The sequence below is a fragment of the Myodes glareolus genome, chromosome 10, assembly GCF_982192425.1.
Source record: "Myodes glareolus chromosome 10, mMyoGla1.1, whole genome shotgun sequence".
Taxonomy (NCBI): Eukaryota; Metazoa; Chordata; class Mammalia; order Rodentia; family Cricetidae; genus Myodes; species Myodes glareolus.
In genome coordinates, this window is record NC_142035.1 from 32,431,201 (window position 1) to 32,449,538 (window position 18,338).

An 18,338-nucleotide genomic window follows, 5' to 3' on the forward strand; every position below is an offset into this window, starting at 1 on the left:
TTCATTAACCAATAAAAGCAACACAGAATATACAGAAGGACTTCCCACATCATTTCTCCTTTCCTCCCTCTCTGTCTCTCTGTCTCTCTCTGCTGGGAATGGAATCTGGAGCCTTGCACATACCACAGAGCCACACTCCCAGCCTTTATTTGATCTAACAAGGGTGAGCTCCCAGCTTCCTGCTTTGGCCATCTGCTGCCACTCTGAGCTCTCCTAGAACTTTATGCCAAAGAAGGAAGAAAGGAAGAAAGGGATGAAGGAAGGAAGGAAGGAAGGAAGGAAGGAAGGAAGGAAGGAAGGAAGGAAGGAAGAAAGAAAGAAAGAAAGAAAGAAAGAAAGAAAGAAAGAAAGAAAGATTCTTTCTTCCACAAGTTCCTTTTGGTCATGGTATTTTCTTTCTCACAGTCACAGAAGTGTAACTATCACAGAAGCCACTTATTTTGTTTTCTTGCCTAGCCGCTCTGGCTGGAATATTCTGTACTATTATTGAATGGAATTGGCAAGAATGGGTGCTTTTTCCCTGTCCCTGATCTCTGACTATGATGCTGTGAGCTTGTATTGTAGGACAGAGGGTCATGTCTCTGCTGAGAAGATGACAGGCTTTTGTCCTGGAAGATGATTTTGGTGCTCATTTTTTTTTTCATGGCTGAGTACTATTACATGTGTGAAGAGACCACATTTGTTTATCCATTGATATGCTGATGGACATGTGGGTGATTTCCCCTGTCTAGCTATTCTGAGTGTTTTGAATATTTGTGTACAGGCATTCATTTGAATACCTTTCATGTCTTCAAAGAAATAGATACCTAAAAATACAGTTGCTGGGTCAGAAGATGATTCTCTGTAACTGTTTCAGAAATTAAATTATTTTTCATAGTGACTGCTAACCTTTGCATCCTCACTAGCAGCTATGTAAGGATGCTATTCCCCTACATTTACTGTCTTTTTTCAAAAAGAGCATTTATTTTTCTGAGTATGAGTGTTTCACCCGCATGTACACCATGTGTGTGTCTGGTGCAGGTTGAGTCCAGAAAAGGATGTCAGATCCCCTGGACCTGGAGTTACTGACAAGTAGGAGCTGACATGTGGGTGCTGGGACTTGAACTAAGGTCTTCTGGAGGAGCAGCCAGTGCTCTTAACTTCTGGGTCCGGGTCATCTTTCTCTAGTCCTGTCCTTTTTTTAATTTTTTTTTTAAATTACAGTCACTTCAGTGAATGTGTAGTTGTATTGCCATTGTTGTTCTGACTTTTACTGCCCTAATGATTAATATCATTGAACATCTTGTGTAAGTGAGCATATGTGTGGACTCACAGTTATTGTTTGCATATTTGCTTGTTTACTTGTTTATTCCGGAAACTCACTGTGTAACTGAGACTGGTCTTGATCGTTCTGCCTCAGCCTCCCAAATGCTGGACAGAATCCAGGTGTGAGCTCTAATGTCTGGTTACATCCAGAACTTTAGTTTTATTTTGTTACTCTATATGGCTACTCTATATGTTATTAAGTGCCACACGGGTTTGTTACTGTTGCTTTGAAGTAAGGTTTGAAGTCAGAAAGTGTGAAACCTTCCACTTTGTTCTGCTGTCTCTGAAAGACAGTTTGGGCCATTAGAAATCTCTTGTATTTCTATGTGAACCTTTCTATGTCCATAAACAAATGCCTTTGGGATTCTGATAGGATTTCACTGAGTCTGTAGATTGCTCTGGGTGGTGTTGCCACCTTAAGAAAACTGTCTCTAATAAGCCTATGAACATGATGTACTTCTATTTATTTAGGCTTCTGAATCTTCCAGAACATTGTGCAGCTTTTCAGTGTCCAGTGTTGTGCTACTTTAATTCAATTGAGTCCCAAGTATTTTATTCTTTTCCATGTTACTACAAGCAGAACTATTTTCTTAATTTCATCTCATTCATTTAATTCTCATTCTATTCATGCAGACAGCTGATTGTGTGTGTTGATCTTGTATCCCACAATTTTGCCAAGTGCATTGTTAGCTTTATTATTTTCTGGATTCGTTAGAATTATGCCATGTGAGAAAAGTCATAGCTTTACTTATCCCTTTCCAAGGTAGGTGCCTCTTATTTCTTCTTTCTAGTTTATTTGTTCTGATTAGACAGTCTTTGATTGTCTTCCAGGGCAGTGTTGAACATGAGTGGTAGAAGGAGACATCTTTGCCTTATTCTAGCCCTCAAGGGTAAGCCTTCAGTTTCAGCTACTCACCATCAGTCTGATATTAGCTGTGGATTTTCATAATTTATCAGATAGGGGACATTTCCTTCCACTGCTAGTTTTTTAAATGTATGTATATCTGTGTGAATGAATGCCACATGTGTGGGTATGCCCATGGAGGCCAGCAGAAGGCTTAGGAGCCACTGGAACTGAAATTACAGGGAGTTGTGAACAGCCTGGTATGAGTGCTCAGATCTGAACTTGGGTTCCCCTCTTAGCCACGGAGCTGCCTAACCCTAAACCTACTGCTGGTCTTTAAACTATGAAATAATTTTCTTTTTTAAAAAAATTTCTTTCCTCCATTTCTTTCCTTTTTTATTCTGTTTTTGGAAACAATACCTCATGTAGAGGGTATCTTAAAATTCACTATATAGCTGAGGTTGAACTTGACTCCCCGATTTCTCAGCCCTTAGTTTCTACCTCCCCAGCACTGTGATTAAAGGTGTTGTACACCATACCTGGCCTTAGTTTTCAGAGGAGATGACATTGCTCTCTTTCCCACCTCACTGTAGAATACTGTGTTGCATTGCTTTTTGTTTTGTGTGTGTGTGTGTGTGTGTGTGTGTGTGTGTGTGTGTGTGTGTACTGGCCTACTCACATTCCCAGGGTAAATCCCATGTTGTAATGATGTGTAATCCTTTTAACATGCTGTTGGATTTGGCTTGTTAATGTCGCAGCGGAGGATTTTTTTTTTTTTTTAGGATATTTGTACATTGTGAAGATGTACTGCTGTGATTGGTGTAATAAAACAGCCAATAGCTAGGCAGGACTTCTGGGCAGAGAAAGAAAACACTAGGAGGAAGAACTCCAGAGGACTGGCAGGGTTGCCAGTTGTCTGGAGGACGCAGGACATGCAGGAGGAGAGGCAGCAGTCATGAGCCACGTGGCAGGATGTAGATGAACAGAAATGGGCTGATTTAAGTTATAAAAACTAGTTAGGAACAAGCCTAAGCTATAGGCTAAGCTTTCATAATTAGTAAGAAGTCTCCATGCCATCATTTGGGAGACGGCTGGAGGGACAGAGAAAGACTCGCTACAGTTTTTGAAGGGGCCCTAGTAGGCCTGAGCACGGCAAACATATGATGGGGATTCTTGTCTCACCCTGCTCCTCCTCCTCCTGCCTTGCGAAACCTTTAGATTACATCCCCAAAGTCTATTCCCTTATTTGGCCACTTTCTTCTCACGAGGCTGACTACCAAGGTTGAGCTATAAAAGTATTGAAGTCCAGCAATCAAAAGCCTTCTTTTGGCTACCCTAATTAACATGCTCAATCAAAACAAACCAACTCATCCTAAAATAGGGTTTCCCCTTTTCCCTTTATAAACTGCCATTTGCTTATGGGCCACCTCTCCTCTCTATCCAGAGGCAATAGTCCTTTGTCCCTCTGGGGCAAATCTCCCTTCCCCCATCCCTTGTTTCTTTCCCCCTCCCCCTCATCCTCTATCTCCTGTGTTTGTCTCTTATTCCCTGCCCTTTGTCCCCACTTTGTGCTGAGAACTTGGTCTTGGGGGGGGGGGGGTCTTGTGCTGATTTCAAGGACCCCTCAGTTTTTACATTTAAATCCATCTTTTTCTTAGAGTTTATTCTTGTGATGCCTTTTCCTGGCCATAGTATCAGGGTAAGGGTCCTCTCTCCTACTTATTTTGAAAGAGTTCAGGGAAGACTGGTGTTAATTCTTTAAAAGTCTGGTGGAAGTCATCTACCCCGAGTTTACCTTTGTTGCGATGGGTGTCTGTTTTCACGTGCCCATGGAGGGCAGAGTTCAGCTCTCGGTGTTTTCCTGGGGTGTCAGCCACTGTGTATTTCAAGACAGGGTCTCTCACTGGCCTGGACCCAGCCACACAGCGTGGACTGGCAGGTCAGTAAGTCAGATAACCACTCATCTCGTCTCTACCTCCCTAGCACTGGGATTACAAGCAGACGCCACAGCACCTGGCTTTCTATGTGTGTGCTGGGGACTCTACTCTGGCCCTTGGGCTTGTGCAGCCAGCACTTACTGACTGAGCCACATTCCCCACCGTAGTGAGAGGTTTTGCTTATTGATTCAATGTCTTCATTATAGATCTGTGGAGATTTTCTGCTTCTTCTTCGGTCAGTTTCTAGTTTCTGTGTTTCTAGGAGTTTGACACTTTCATCCAGGTATCTTCTAGTTATTTATAATAGAAAATGCTTTCTGGTTTTCAGAAGCCTATAGGAATGCCTTTGCTTTTGTTTCTGATCTAGTAATTTGTAAGACTGACCAAAAGCTTAGGATTTTGTTGCTCTTTCAAACAACAGCTTTTGTTCTCACTGACTATTATTTTCCCAGTCTCTAGTTCACTTTTCTCTGCTCTATTTTTAAAGATCCTTCCTTCCTCCCTCCCTCCATTCTTCCCTCTCTCCCTCCCCCCTCTCTTCCTTTCCTCCTTCAGATATTCAGCTCAGTTTGTTTTCTTACTCCAGTTCCTTATGGATGGTATGACACTGGGTTAGTATTTGAAATCTCTCATTCTTGTTTTTACAAATAGATTTATTTTTATTTTTATGGTTTGTGTGTGTGTGTGTGTGTGTGTGTGTGTGCGCGCGCGCGCGCGTGCACGCCTGAAACTGAAGATACAAATGGCTGTGAGCTGTGAGCTTCCTGATATGAATAGAACTTGGCTCCTCTGGAAGAACAGCGAGCATTCTTAACCACTTTGCTATCTCTCCTGTCCAACTTTTCCTGTTTAAAAAGTTAACATCTATCTATCTATCTATCTATCTATCTATCTATCTATCTATCTATCTATTATCCATCCATCCGTCCATCTATCTATCTCTTTGAAAACTCTGCAAACCTTTTTTTTGGAATGATGTGTTTCAATCTGCACTCATCCCTAAGCATCTCTCAGGCCCCTTTTGCCTTATTCTTTGACCCACTCCCTGGTTTTGAAGAGGGCACTTACTTAGTTTCTATAAATTTGTAAAATTTCCAGTTTGCTTTCCATGCTGGCTCCTAGTTTTATATGCGCTTATTACTGGTGACTATACTTTAGGCAGTTTGAATATTTTAACCTTTATTGACAGGCATTCTGTGGCCTTGAGTGTCCTGTCCTGGAGAAATGTTGCATGTGCACTTGAGAAGGTGTTCTTCAGGACTGCTGAACAGCTGTCCTGTGCACCTGTGCTGTCCTGTGCACCTGTGCTGTCCTGTGCACCTGTGTTGTCCTGTGCACTTGTGCTGTCCTGTGCACCTGCGCTTGCTCCTGTGCATCTGTACTGTCCTGTGCACCTGTGCTGTCCTGTGCACCTGTGCTGTCCTGTGCACCTGTGTTTGCTCCTGTGCATCTGTGCTGTCCTGTGCACCTGTGCTGGCTCCTGTGCACCTGCGCTGTCTCCTGTGCATCTGTGCTGTCCTGTGCACCTGTGCTGGCTCCATGCACCTGCACTGGCTCCTGTGCACCTTCACTGGCTCCATATGGTTCACGGCATCTTGAACATCCTCTTCTTTCTCTCCTGAAGCCTGTTCTAGTCATTGCTCAAAGTGATATTCTGAAACATCCAATCCTTACTTTATGTACACTTTTCTTCCAATTTGTCAACTTTGCTTAAGATATTTGGGGGTTCTGCTATTAAGGGCACATAAGTTACTCCTCTCTTAAAGAAATTAGAAGAGTGATTTTTGACTAAACAAAATTTGACTATGGCCAGTGATCTGTAGGCTTCATTCATAGATGAAATGTAATGTTCATTAACTTATAATTAAAAACTGAAACACCAAGGATGCTATTCTTAATGTCTGAGGTCCTGTACTACTTGGTGATAAACTAGAAAGGGACATGGATTGGTTCAAACATGTAAGAAAAAGGATTACTGTTATTCTTTAGTGAAGCTACCCTTTTTATTTTCCTCTTGTCCTACATGTCTGTGTGGTCATCACTCGCCCAGGTGGTTTCAGTGCTGTGGCTGTCACCCCCCACTCTTAGTTGGAATGGTAGAACCATCCTTTGCTCCCAAGCACAATCCCTTTCGCCGCTCTTCCAGTGTCTGCCTTGCTCTGTGGGACCTGAAGGTTTGCCCAAAGTGACCCTAAATCTGCATAGCGGCAGGTGCTGTGCCACATCCCACTCTTCTGTGTGGCTCTCCCACTTGATGAGTGAAAATGCTCAAAGCAGAACGGTGCCCACCGAGGTGCTTCTCCTGGTCCTTCATGTCTGGAAAACCCACAGGAATGATTAGAAGTCCCCAGTGTGCTGGTCAGCATAGGTCAAAAGCCCCTCCTGTCCTGAGTCGGCACAGCAAACTGGCTTGCAGCTAAGGTCAAGTTGCGGATGAAACTTTGAGGGAGCCTTGAGGGGTCCTGGCAAACGTGATGGGTGCTGCTACGTTTAACAGTTTCTCAGCACTGGCTCCAACACGAATGCATCGTTCTTAATGTTTAAGTACATCCCTTGTGTCTGGCATTTCGTGATTTTAGACAATGGCGTAATGCTGTGGTATCATCCAGAATAGTCTCGCTGTCCTAAGCCACCCTTCGTGCTTGCCTGTTCACCCAGGCTTCTCCCATTCCTCTAAATCCCAGAAAAATAATGTTTTAGGAAATTGCATTTTATTGAAGAAAGTTGGTCTGTGGTAACAATTATGCTAAAATATTTTTAAGTTCTCTGCTTTTCAGTATTTATATCAGAAGCTGGCTAGTAACAAGAAAACACGATCTGTATCCTAAAAGCCCTGAGTACTGTGCAAAGGGTTAACCGAGGAGCTCAAATGTGGGGCTAGGCAAGCTTTGTTGGGGTTACTTGGGGACAGTCGAGTCTTTGCTCCTATGGCAGCTTTCAGCAGATCACATTTTGAGAGGAGGGGAGGGATCCAAGACATCAGGTAAAGACAGTAAGCACTAGGTTTGTCTTCAAGCCGAGCCGACCTCCTTCAGGCTCCAGGATGGAGCACAGAGCCTGTGGACCTGCACCCATCTTCAGTACGTAAGTATTGATACTTCAGCATATAGCTCTGCGTATCCACAGGTTCCACACTAACAGATTCAATGAACAAGGGACCAAAAACACTTGGAAAAAAATTACACCTATATTGACAGTGTTCATGTGCCATTTTCTTTTCATTATTCCCTGAATGATGTGGTTCAAGCACCACAAGGTTTTAGTAGGCAATGTAAGTAATCTAGAGATGATCGGATGTATGCAGAAACATGAGTGGGCTTTATATAAACAGTGCTTCATTCTATATAAGGGACTCAAACATCTGAGCACATGCTTCAACATCCTTAAGGGTAATGGGTTCAGGGGGTGTCTATACACATGCTCCAGTCTGAATGACGCAAGCACTGCGTGACTTTCGCTTGTACTCACATTGCTTCTCCCCCAAGGCCATGTGGGATTAACTGGAGGCATCCAAGCTTAGGGAGACTTTGACTCTTTAATGTAAATATTTCCTAGTAATGCTGATCTGCTGAGCTTTTACCTACGTGGACCCTAAGGTGTGCCATTTTCATTTAAACTATAAAACTATGCTTCCAGTTGGAGTCTAGTTCAGATTAGTAAATTGCCTACATTTTGGAGCAGGCTCCCGAGGAATTGTATTGGAAATGGAAGGGGGAAGATGAGATGGTGATTTGACCCTGCATGGCCCCAATCCTCCTTTCCCAGATGGAGAGAGAGAGAGCTTTGTGTTTGGAAGCTTGGTCCCCCAGACTACTTTGTAACTAAGCTATGGAGCATGATTAAGCTTCGGTGTCTCCAACGGCGTAAGGTCTCAGAGGTTCTGCCACCCACCTTGCAGGGTTCTGTTACTTTAAGTGAGGTGGTATAAGCTGGGGCTGGAATATGGTAAGGGCTACATAAATGATTTCACCTAGGCTGTCCAGTGTGGTGGCTCTACCACAGAGCATGCAAGGTTGAAGGTCCTGTGACAAGAGGGGACATTCTGATGTTTCTTAAGATATCAAAATGAGATAGAAACTAATAAAGACTCAGGCATGTTGTCTCTCTGAAACAAGGTGGAGTCTGGGATGGATATTCCACCTCCCTGAGCAAAGACACTAACTTTCCTCAAACTTTAAGAATATCAAAAGAATTAGCGTGAAGTTTCACAAATACCTCTTTATCTCCACAGAGGTATGTGCTGAGCTTGGAGCATCTGGATATGGAGCCTAGCTTCCAGATAATTCTCTATCATATTGAGGTAGATGTTTTAGCTATAAAATGAGTGTATTCTGACACTGGGGTGACTTTTCTTTGCTATCTATCTATCTATCTATCTATCTATCTATCTATCTATCTATCTATCTATCTATTTATTTTGCGGGGGGTGTGGCGGTTCTTTTGGGTCAGTCTTGTGTAGCTTAGGCAAGTCTGGAACTTGCTATGTAGCAGAGAATCACCATGAACCCCCAAGCTTCCCGCTTCATTGCCAAAGTGCTGGGATTAGAGACACAGACCTGTAGACCTGGTATTTTTTATATTTTTTAAACACACATGCGCACGTGGCACGCATACGTGCACACACACACACACACACACACACACACACACGTATCCTCAACAAAAACAGACAGAAAACTAAAGGAATGCAATTTTCATTCTAGGCAGCAGGAAAACCAACTTGCCTCTAGTTTTCAGTCAACACAGTTAGCTGGTCATGAAGACAAAGCTACTCATAAAAATGCAAGAGCAATGTACTGTCCAGAAAAGGAGTTAAGGAAAAGTCACTGCCCCTGAGCATCACTGTCTACATTTATAGACTCCAGAGTTTATTTAAGGAAGTACAGGGCTGCTAAAACACCAGTGAGAGATGGGAATGCAGGGGAAAGTCCAAATGATCAACGGCTGTCAACTGCTCACAATTTGCAAGGAATAACACCCACGTATCCATTAATCACTCTTACCTGCTTAGAGTTTAAGATTTGGCGCAACTCTTTCTTGAGATCAATAAAACGATCGTGGAAGAGGGCCATGCACCACGGCTCCGTGAAGTAGCTGGTGAGGGAAGAAGAGATTCAGTTAGCTGGCAACCCTCTCATTACCACTAATAAAGTATTTACCTGCTTTTTTGCCTTGATAAATTACAGTTCTGGCCCCATTGCAATCGTTTGCTCATAAAGAGCCTCGCGGAGCAGCCTGGCCAATCAATGCTTTAAATGGATGTTCCTGATGGAAGGCCAGGTTCCGTAATTACATTTAAAGTGGTTTAATTCAGAGCTGGGGCAGGACCCAGTGAAGAATCCTGATTTTATCAGAATTTAAAAGCCTGAAGACTTGTAAAGAACGGCGTCTCCATTATCTACCCTCATTTGAGAAAAACAGATCGCGGGATTGACTGAACTACTGCATGAACAGATTAAATTTGGGTAGAAAATAACACAAATGTTGTTCGTCATTAAGGTCTCTGGATTAATAATGAGCAGAAAACAGGCCACCTCGGTGTCGCAGCCTGGCCTCTGCACGGCTCAGCTGATGCTTACCTGAGCGGCATGCAGGGAAGCTGTGCTTTTGTGTTCAGGCTACTAACTGGCCACTGAAGGCTAAGCAGATGCCTATTTTATACAGAGAACACCACGGCCCTCTGCCATTCACAGTGATCCCCGAAAATGTGATGCATTCGTGGAAAAACTGATGCATCCCCACGATAACCAAACATGTTTACTAAATTTTACCCTTTGCTGTTTTGTAATGTGAAGCCTCTTGGGATGGGAAATCAAACGTCCTCAGGGTCTGAGCCCAACTCCATGGGTGTCACTTCTCTCTGGGAATGAACTCGCTGACTCTGTCATTGTTCGTGGGTGCCGTGGGTAGGCACACAGGGAGGAAAGACTGGTTTCCAGCCAGAGGAACAGCAGAGGCAACAGTCCCCAGGGCTACCAGGCATCAGAAGAGGAACAAGAGTCTGTGCTTGGGTCCGCACGACACTCAGTTGTGACCTGATTTCCTCCTTAATTGCCACCTATAGTTCATCCAATCTTAGCTCCACCAATACTATCTACCCTTTGACCCCAACATCCCCACCGTGCTTCCAAGCACTAGAAAAACTGTAGAGACCCAAAAAACAGATGTTCCTGTCAACACGGATCTTATATTCCTGAGATGACTAAGGGATGGATGGTATGCTAAACAAAGAAGACTTCACCGAGAAAGAATGAAGTGAAGCAAGGACAGAGTGGGCACTGTTGGGGTAGGGTGATGAGAGGCTCAGCTCTGAGACCATGACTGGTTGAGCCAAGACCCAAGGGAAGGAAGAAGGAGTCACATCATGCCTAGTGGGAAGAGAAAGTGTAAACTCCTGGATCACCTAGGAAGGTAGAATGGGGAGCCACAAAAGTGGGGTGATGGTCTGTAGAGACAGATAGACAGGTCACCCTTAATGGAGGTACCTGGTCACATTCACCATACGATTATCCCATAGGTGCACAGCTTGGCAACTGCCCACAGCAGGCAGCAAGTGAACGGCCACTGACTGAGAACACATTGGGCTCTACCCGATTTTGACTGCCTGGCTTTACATTGTCTTTCATAAACTTAGAGTACATTTCTACCAAAGGAGGCTAAGCACAGCAACATGCCCCGAGATAGGCAACATCAAGAAAGGGAGACTGAGTTGGATGTGTTGGTGCAAACCTGCAATCCCAGCTCTAGGAGCCTGAATCTGAAGACCAGGAGGCATTCAGGGCCAACTTGGGCCACAGAATGAGTTCACAGTCAACCTGAGCTACAAAGGGAAAAGCTGTCTTGAAAAGCTAGGACCCAAGTGCCATTTTCTTCACATTTTGGGCATTGACAGTCACCCACTGCAAACACAAGCCTTTCTGATCAAAGCTGACAATGCCATTCGTCTATGCATATGAGCAAATATTTAGAAGGCAGTCTGACACAATGTCCATCCATCAAAATATAGTAGAAGGTTCCCACCCCTAGTGCCTATGACGTCCCCAACCATGAACATTTTTTTGAGATTACTATAATTACATCATTCCCCTCCTCCCCTTTCTCCCTCTAAACCACCAATTATCAACCTGAGAGTTAAGGGTCACCTAAGACCATTGGAAAACACAGATATTTACATTATGGTTCACAACAGCAGCAAAATTACAGTTATGGAGTAGAAAAAATAATTTTATGGGTCACCACAACATGAGGAATGTATTAACGCATTAGAAGGGTTTAGAGCCTAAACCCTTCCATATAACCTTCCTTGCTCTCTTCAAATTCATGGTCTCTTTTTTTCATTAATTGTATGACATATATGCATATATATTTCTAATATGTATTTCATATATATAGGACCTATTCAGCCTGTATAATGTTACTTATATGTATGTTTACAGGGCTGTCCTTTTGGTATTGGATAACCAGTTGGTGTGCTTTTCCCTGGGGAAGACGATTTCTTCTGCTCTTGGAATTCCTTAGTTGCTGTAGTTCTTTGTATGGGGTAGAGGCTCATGGGTTTTCCTTCTCCACCCATGAACTTTTCACCAGGTTTATCTGTACCACAACCTCCAGTATTCGGGGAACACTGAGGGAGATGGAGTGGGAAGAATGTAAGAGGTGGAGAACAGAGAGGAGCAATGTGAAACACTTTCTCTTGGGTGTGACACAGCTGCTGTACTGTGGTCACCTGCACAAGAATTGCAAAAGATGGCGCTTGAACATTCGGTCAGGATAGGGGAGGGGCACATGAAGCCACACCCCTTCCTGAGGAACTATAGACAGTTAATGGTTGCCCTAGAGAGGAGTTATTTCCTTCAGTAGTAGGGTAACTTGTTCAGGCTACAGTAAATAACCCCCTACCCATGCTCATGCAAACAATCCTAATTGTACTCAGTGTTCTCTCTCTCTTTCTCTCTCTCTCTCTCTCTCTCTCTCTCTCTCTCTCTCTCTCTCTCACACACACACACACACACACACACACACACACACACACCCTACATCTCAAAACAGCAATAGACATAAAAATAAGAGGGAACCTCTTAGGAAGAAGAGGCTTAGCAGGAGTTGGGGGGATGGAAGAGAGTGATGGGGCAAATGAGAAAAATACATTATATACATATATGAAATTGTCAAATGATGTAGGAAGGTCATCTGTCTATGTGTTACTTTCATTGGTTAATAAAGAAACTGCCTTGGCTTTTGATAGGACAGCAGCTTAGATAGGCTGAGTAGACAGAACAGGAAGCTGGGAAAAAGAAAGCAGAGGCAGGCAGACGCCATGATTCTCTGACCCGAGACAGACGCAGGTTAGGATCTTTCCTGGTAAGCTACCACCTCGTGGTGCTATACATATTACTAAAGCAAGATGTGAGAATTAGCCAATAAGAGGCTAGAACTAATAAGCCAGGCAGTGTTTAATAGAATACAGTTTCCGCGTTGTTATTTCAGGTATAAAGCTAGCCATGCGGAGCCGGGTGGGATGAAAAGCAGGCCTGCCCACCACTCCATTTACAAAGAATAAAAATAATTAAAAAACAATTTTTAAAAGACACACTGAAAAAAGTTAAGAGTGAAATATGAACTACTTCATACTGAGGTGTGGGGAGCAACAGGGCAATGTTTACCTCACATTCACAAGGCCCTGGCTTCATCCCCAGCACCTAGGGTGGGGCTAATTGAGGAGGGGGAGAAAATGAGAGAGGGGAGATGGGGGAGGGAGAGAGACAGATACAGAGAGAAAGACAGAGAGAGACAGAGTGGGCAGACAGAAACACCCAGAGCAATGGAATGTACCTTGTTTGCCTATACAGATAACCTGTATAGGCAAACTCAAGGACATCTAATTCCAAGAAATTGGCTTGCCATAGCTGGAAGACTTGGTTGGTATTCTGGGCCTACATTTCTGGGCCCACCTCCAGCCAGCTTCTTCAAGGGAAAGATGGCTCAGAGGGTTGAGGTTTGGTCCATCTCTTCTGGGAACATCTTGAACTAAAGACGCTGAACAAGAGTCTCAGTCAAGACACTCAGGCACGGTTCTGCCAGGACGGTCCCCACCTCTTGGATAGAGATGCTGCAGGGAACTGATGTTGCAAATCTCAAAACACCGCTGATTCCCAAGTTAGAAGCCAGGGGAGTCTTTTTGATTGGTTAATGGCGAATCAATCCCACACCAGTTATGTTTTAAAGGGGTATTTATTTTGGGGGGTAAACTTACATGCACATAAACCATCAGGAAAGGAGCCTAGTCGCTGGAGCAGGAGCCGGAACCAAGAGGCCAAGCCAAGGTTTGCTGCTCTTCTTTTAAAGAGAAATATACCACGCCCCAGTGGGCTGGTATTTCAGCGGCTATTGGCTGACGGAGCAGAAGGCGCTCCTGCAGCACTGTGGGCTCGTGCTTCAGCGACTATTGGCTGAAGCAGCAGAAGGTATTCCCGTAGCAATTGGTCACCGTATTTCCTTACCTGTTTCCATGGTGCCGCTGTCAGTTCCAACCCTCTTGGTTTGGGAATCTAACCTTATCCTTTCTCTCACCTTTCCATTCTAGTACTCTAGATCTACCCCATTTGTCCAAGTACTTTGGTGGCCATCTTCCTGGCGCACTGCCTATCCAACTGTCCTGTGCTGCTCACTGGCTCCTCACTGCCTGCTTTAACAAGAGAGTGCTGGGGGAAATCCCACCTCCCTTAGGGAGACCTAGATGCCCTGGGCTTGTGCCCACCTCTGACATGCCCATGTCCCCACAGTCTCCATCCACCAAATCCAATACAGGTTCCTGGAGAAGCAGGTGGCCTTAATTCTCTGAAAATACTTCGAGGACTGCACAGTGCCTGAGATGGTCCGGGAGGAGTAGAGTTCTTAAAAAAAAATTAAGGTTGGGACTCTCTGGTGGCTTCTTCCAAGTGCCCAGCAGAAAGGGACCTTGTTATTTGAGGACCCACATCCCATCACAGCACCTTAAATAGTTTGCACAGATTAAGGAGATATGGAGTTTTCCTTGCCCCATGGTTGCCCAGGTGGCAGCATGTTTGGGGAGCCTTGTTCAGAAGGTAGCAATCGCTATAGCATATTGTTCTGCCAATATTCTCAGAATGCAACAGTATCGGCCTTTTGTTTTATTTTTATAAAAATTTATAAAAGAGAAAAGCAAAGATCTTGGTGTGGGATTTTATGCCCCTCTTGAGTTCTGCCGAAGTGAGATAACAATGACCTTGAGACCAAATCAACAAGTGAGCCTCTGAAGGCTTCTTCTCCGCTGGGTTGATGCTTTGGGGGATGGTCCTCAAGAGCAACTGGTAAAGGGGTTCCTTAGAGAACACCCACAGCCTGGAGTTCCTAGGGCACTGCTGAGGACAATGAACAGGGTCTGTGGCTTCTGTAGTGTCTGTCTGTGACACCAAATTGCTCTCAGCCCATCAAATGGATGAGCTGAATATGCATCTGATGAGAGACATCCCAAGGCAGGGGTGACACACAGGTCTGGATTCTGAAGCAGTGCTCCCCCTCCCAACTGTAGTCATGATCAGAGCACTGGAAGCAATTTAGGAAGGACACAACTGGCAGAGAACTGGCGAGTGTTCTCCAAGGTTCCCAGGCTATTTACAAATACACATGGATTATTGACCATCCCTCCACAGTCAGGGACAGTACCTGCTATTAGGAAAGGTATTTCAGAGAGCTGGGAACAGGGATAGTTTCCTCTAAGAAAAAGAAATTGAATGCAGCAATCTACCAGGCACAGGGTCTTACATGCAAGATTGATCCTCAGTTCTTGGTTCCTGCTCATTTGGGAAGTGACTGGCTAAAGCCCTGGCTGAATACCTTTGGAACACCTAGAAGGGTAGCAGCCCATTTCCTTTATGCTTCGCTCCAAAATGTGGTCCTTGGGTGCTTACCACACACAGCCTCCAAGAAGCATACGTAGCCTGTCCATCCACACTTTGTTTGACACTGAGATCCTGTTTGCTTGCAGTAAATTAGGTTTTGTTTGTTTGTTTTTCAAAACAGGGTATCTTATTAGGGTTTCTGTTACTGTGAAGAGACACCACGACCATGCAACTCTGCTAAAGGAAAACATTTAACTGGGGTGGCTTGTTTACAGTTCAAAGGTTCAGTCCATTATTGTCACAGCAGGAAGCAAGGCCTCATGCAGGCAGCCATGGTGCTGGAGAAGTTGCTGAGAGTTCTTACATCTTGACTCACAGGCAACAGGAAACGGTCTGTCTCACTGGGTGTGGCCTGAGCATATATGAGACCTCAAAGCCCACCTCCACAGTGACCCACTTCCTCCAACAAGCCACATCCCCTCCAACGAGGCCACATTTCCTAATAGTGCCACTCCCTTTGGGGCCCTGGAGATGTGCTGCTTATTGACTTGCTCATCATAGCTTGATCAGCCAGACCACCATCCCAGGGGTGGTCCCGCCCACAATCGGCTGGGCCTTCCCTCATCAATCACTAATTAAAGAAATGCCCTGCAGTATTGCCTACAGCCTGATCTTAAGAAAGCATTCTCTTAATTGAGGTTCCATTCCCTCCTCTCAGATGACTTCGGCTTGTGTCAAGTTGACATAAAACTATACAGCACGGATATCACCAACTCAGGCACATGCACCCAATTTTTAATTTTTTAAACTTAATACACTTTCCTTCATGTACTAATAAAACATTCTTTTCTTTGTTGCCAAGCTTTTGTACATGTACATATTGTATGTTGAGCACATTCCTCCCTCCCTCCCTTTTCTTGCCTTCCCACTCGTTCCACTTGGTCCGTTCTGTCCCCCTAGAACAACGGTTCTCAGCCTGTGGATCACAACCCTGGAGGTGGAGGTTGGATGACCCTTTCACAGTGGTCACACATTAGATACCCTGCATATCAGATATTCACATTACAATTTTTTTTTTTTTTGGAATTCAGTTCTTTATAAAGTCCCTTGTAAAAACAAAACAGAATAAAAACAAACCTTAAAGGGCAGGGAAATTTTTTAAAAAGAAAAAGGAAGGAAAAGGACAGACAGATTCATTGCTTCTCCTCAGATTTCTCTTCAGCCTCATCTCTGGCCTCCCTCACAGAAAGAGCTTCCAGCTTCTCAGCCACCTTTTCAGCATTATCATTTTTGCCTGGTCCTTTCTTTTCTCTCTCTTCAATCTCTTTCCTGCATTCTTCAAACTTTGTCTTGAACTTTTGTGCATTCTCAGCATTTAGGAAGCGGATGGCGAGCAGTTCAGGCTTGGGGCACTCATCAGCAAAGTCGGCGTGAGTATTCCAGACCCAGGCACGGTCACTGCCAGCATTGGGCTTCAGCTCCATTATCGGTGTGATATAGTGGTTGGCGCATATCTTCAGAGTCTTGTCCCTCCTCATGAGAAGGCGGATGGTCCCTTTCTCCTTATGCTTCAGGAGCTTAACATCACCAGTGCCTCGCTCCTTCCATTCTGGGAGGTCATTCTCTGAAGCAAACCGGAATAGCTTTGCCCGCATCTTGAAAAGTTCCTCTCCATCTTCCTCCAGTGTTTTAATTTCTTGCTCAGGAAGAGAAACTATTGGCTCGAACTGAGGGTCATGGTTGGATTCATCTGCATTCTCTGTGGAGGTATCATGGTCCTCATGACTGTCCTTGGTGGCCGCCATGGGGGCGCGGCGACGGCGGCTCGACTGGCTCAGGCGTCGCTGGCTCGGCGGCCTCCGGGCGGCTGGTCGCAGCTTCTTTACCTCCGCGTCTGGCATTCACATTACAATTTATAACAATATCAAAATTACAGTTATGAAGTCGCAATGAAAATAATTTCATGGTTGGGGGTCACCACAATGTGAAGAACTGTATCAAAGGGTAGCAGCCTTGGGGAGGTTGAGAGCCACTGCCCTAGACAATTTTACTTGTATTTTCAAGTCATTAACATGCCTGTCACTATATTAACATACGTGAATATAGACATGATCTATGTACATGACCTTGGTATTACACCTATCTATATAAAACCTAAGAACTACAATGGAGAGAAACACACATTTGTCTCTCTGTGATTGGCTTCATTTAGTTAATATTACCATCTCTCTGCATCCCTGTGTCCCAGCCCACTGGACTTGTGACCATCTCTCTGTGTTCCTGTGTCTCAGCCCACTGGACTTGTGACCATCTCTCCGTGTCCCTGTGTCCCAGCCCACTGGACTTGTGACCATCTCTCTGCATCCCTGTGTCCCAGCACACTGGACTTGTGACCATCTCTCCGTGTCCCTGTGTCCCAGCACACTGGACTTGTGACCATCTCTCCGTGTCCCTGTGTCCCAGCACAATGGACTTCTAATATACCTTCATTTAAAGGCAACTTTCATTTTTTTACACTAACAAAGCTGAAAGTCGAGTTCTCGTATGGACCGCCTCCTCCAGCAGGTTTCCCCGTTGTTCACACCTGGTGGGGCTGTTGCTATGGGGACATTTTGACCACCCATGGCCTGATACTGCTGCAGGGTCACCAACGGCTGTAGGGGGCCCCTCGCTGTGCTGTCAGTCTCAGCCTGTGGATCACAACCCCAGCATGTGCAACGAGAGTGATACAGACAGTTCGTGCTATGCGTCTATGCGACTGTAGCAGCACACAGATAACTCCATGGCCCTAAAAACCCTCTATCCTCTCCCATTCACTCCTCCACTCCTCTTTTGAATTCTTGGCAAACTCACTTTTTAGAAAATTGGATTTTATTAAAGAAAATGAGGGATTGATAACAATTTTAACAAACTATTTTCAGTATTTTAGAAATAAATAATATTTCCCCAACAACAAAATACTATGCTTATCAAACTTGCTAAAAATTCCATACCATGCACACACACACTACACACACAACACAACACACATGCAACCTCGCACCTCATACACATTACACATAAACACACATACTCACAACACATACATAGCACAACATACCACCAACATACACATACCTTCACAGCACACACACATTACATATAAACACCCCCACATATATTACATATAAATTATAACACATCATGTATACATTACATATAAGTTATAATACACCATGTATACATTACATATAAATACACACTCATACCATACACTGTACACACATACATAAACACATCCAGCACAATACACACACACACCACACCACCACACATACGCACAAACACCACATATCACAATACGCCCCCCCCCACCCCACACATTCAAGGTCTATGAGATCTGGGTCCCTG

General features: G+C 44.4%; 2 protein-coding genes across 4 annotated transcripts in view; both read right to left on the bottom strand.

Annotated features, from left to right (window-relative positions):
- Positions 1 to 18,338, bottom strand: part of Cfap61 (cilia and flagella associated protein 61) — a 290,445-nt gene that overhangs the window by 5,940 nt on the left and 266,167 nt on the right. For all 3 annotated transcript variants that reach the window (XM_087911144.1, XM_087911142.1, XM_087911143.1), the window contains one exon: positions 9,090 to 9,180. In XM_087911144.1, the coding sequence (XP_087767270.1) occupies positions 9,090 to 9,180 (91 nt within the window). The remainder of the gene's footprint in view (positions 1 to 9,089; positions 9,181 to 18,338) is intronic.
- On the bottom strand, positions 16,021 to 16,841 carry LOC148120608 (ran-specific GTPase-activating protein). The gene has a single exon (XM_087911141.1). The coding sequence runs from the start codon at positions 16,751 to 16,753 to the stop codon at positions 16,142 to 16,144; it is 612 nt and encodes a 203-aa protein (XP_087767267.1). The 5' UTR covers positions 16,754 to 16,841; the 3' UTR covers positions 16,021 to 16,141.

Bases quoted from the DNA above. Each gene is read 5' to 3' on its own strand.
- LOC148120608 (XM_087911141.1), bottom strand. From the start codon at position 16,753: ATGGCGGCCACCAAGGACAGTCATGAGGACCATGATACCTCCACAGAG.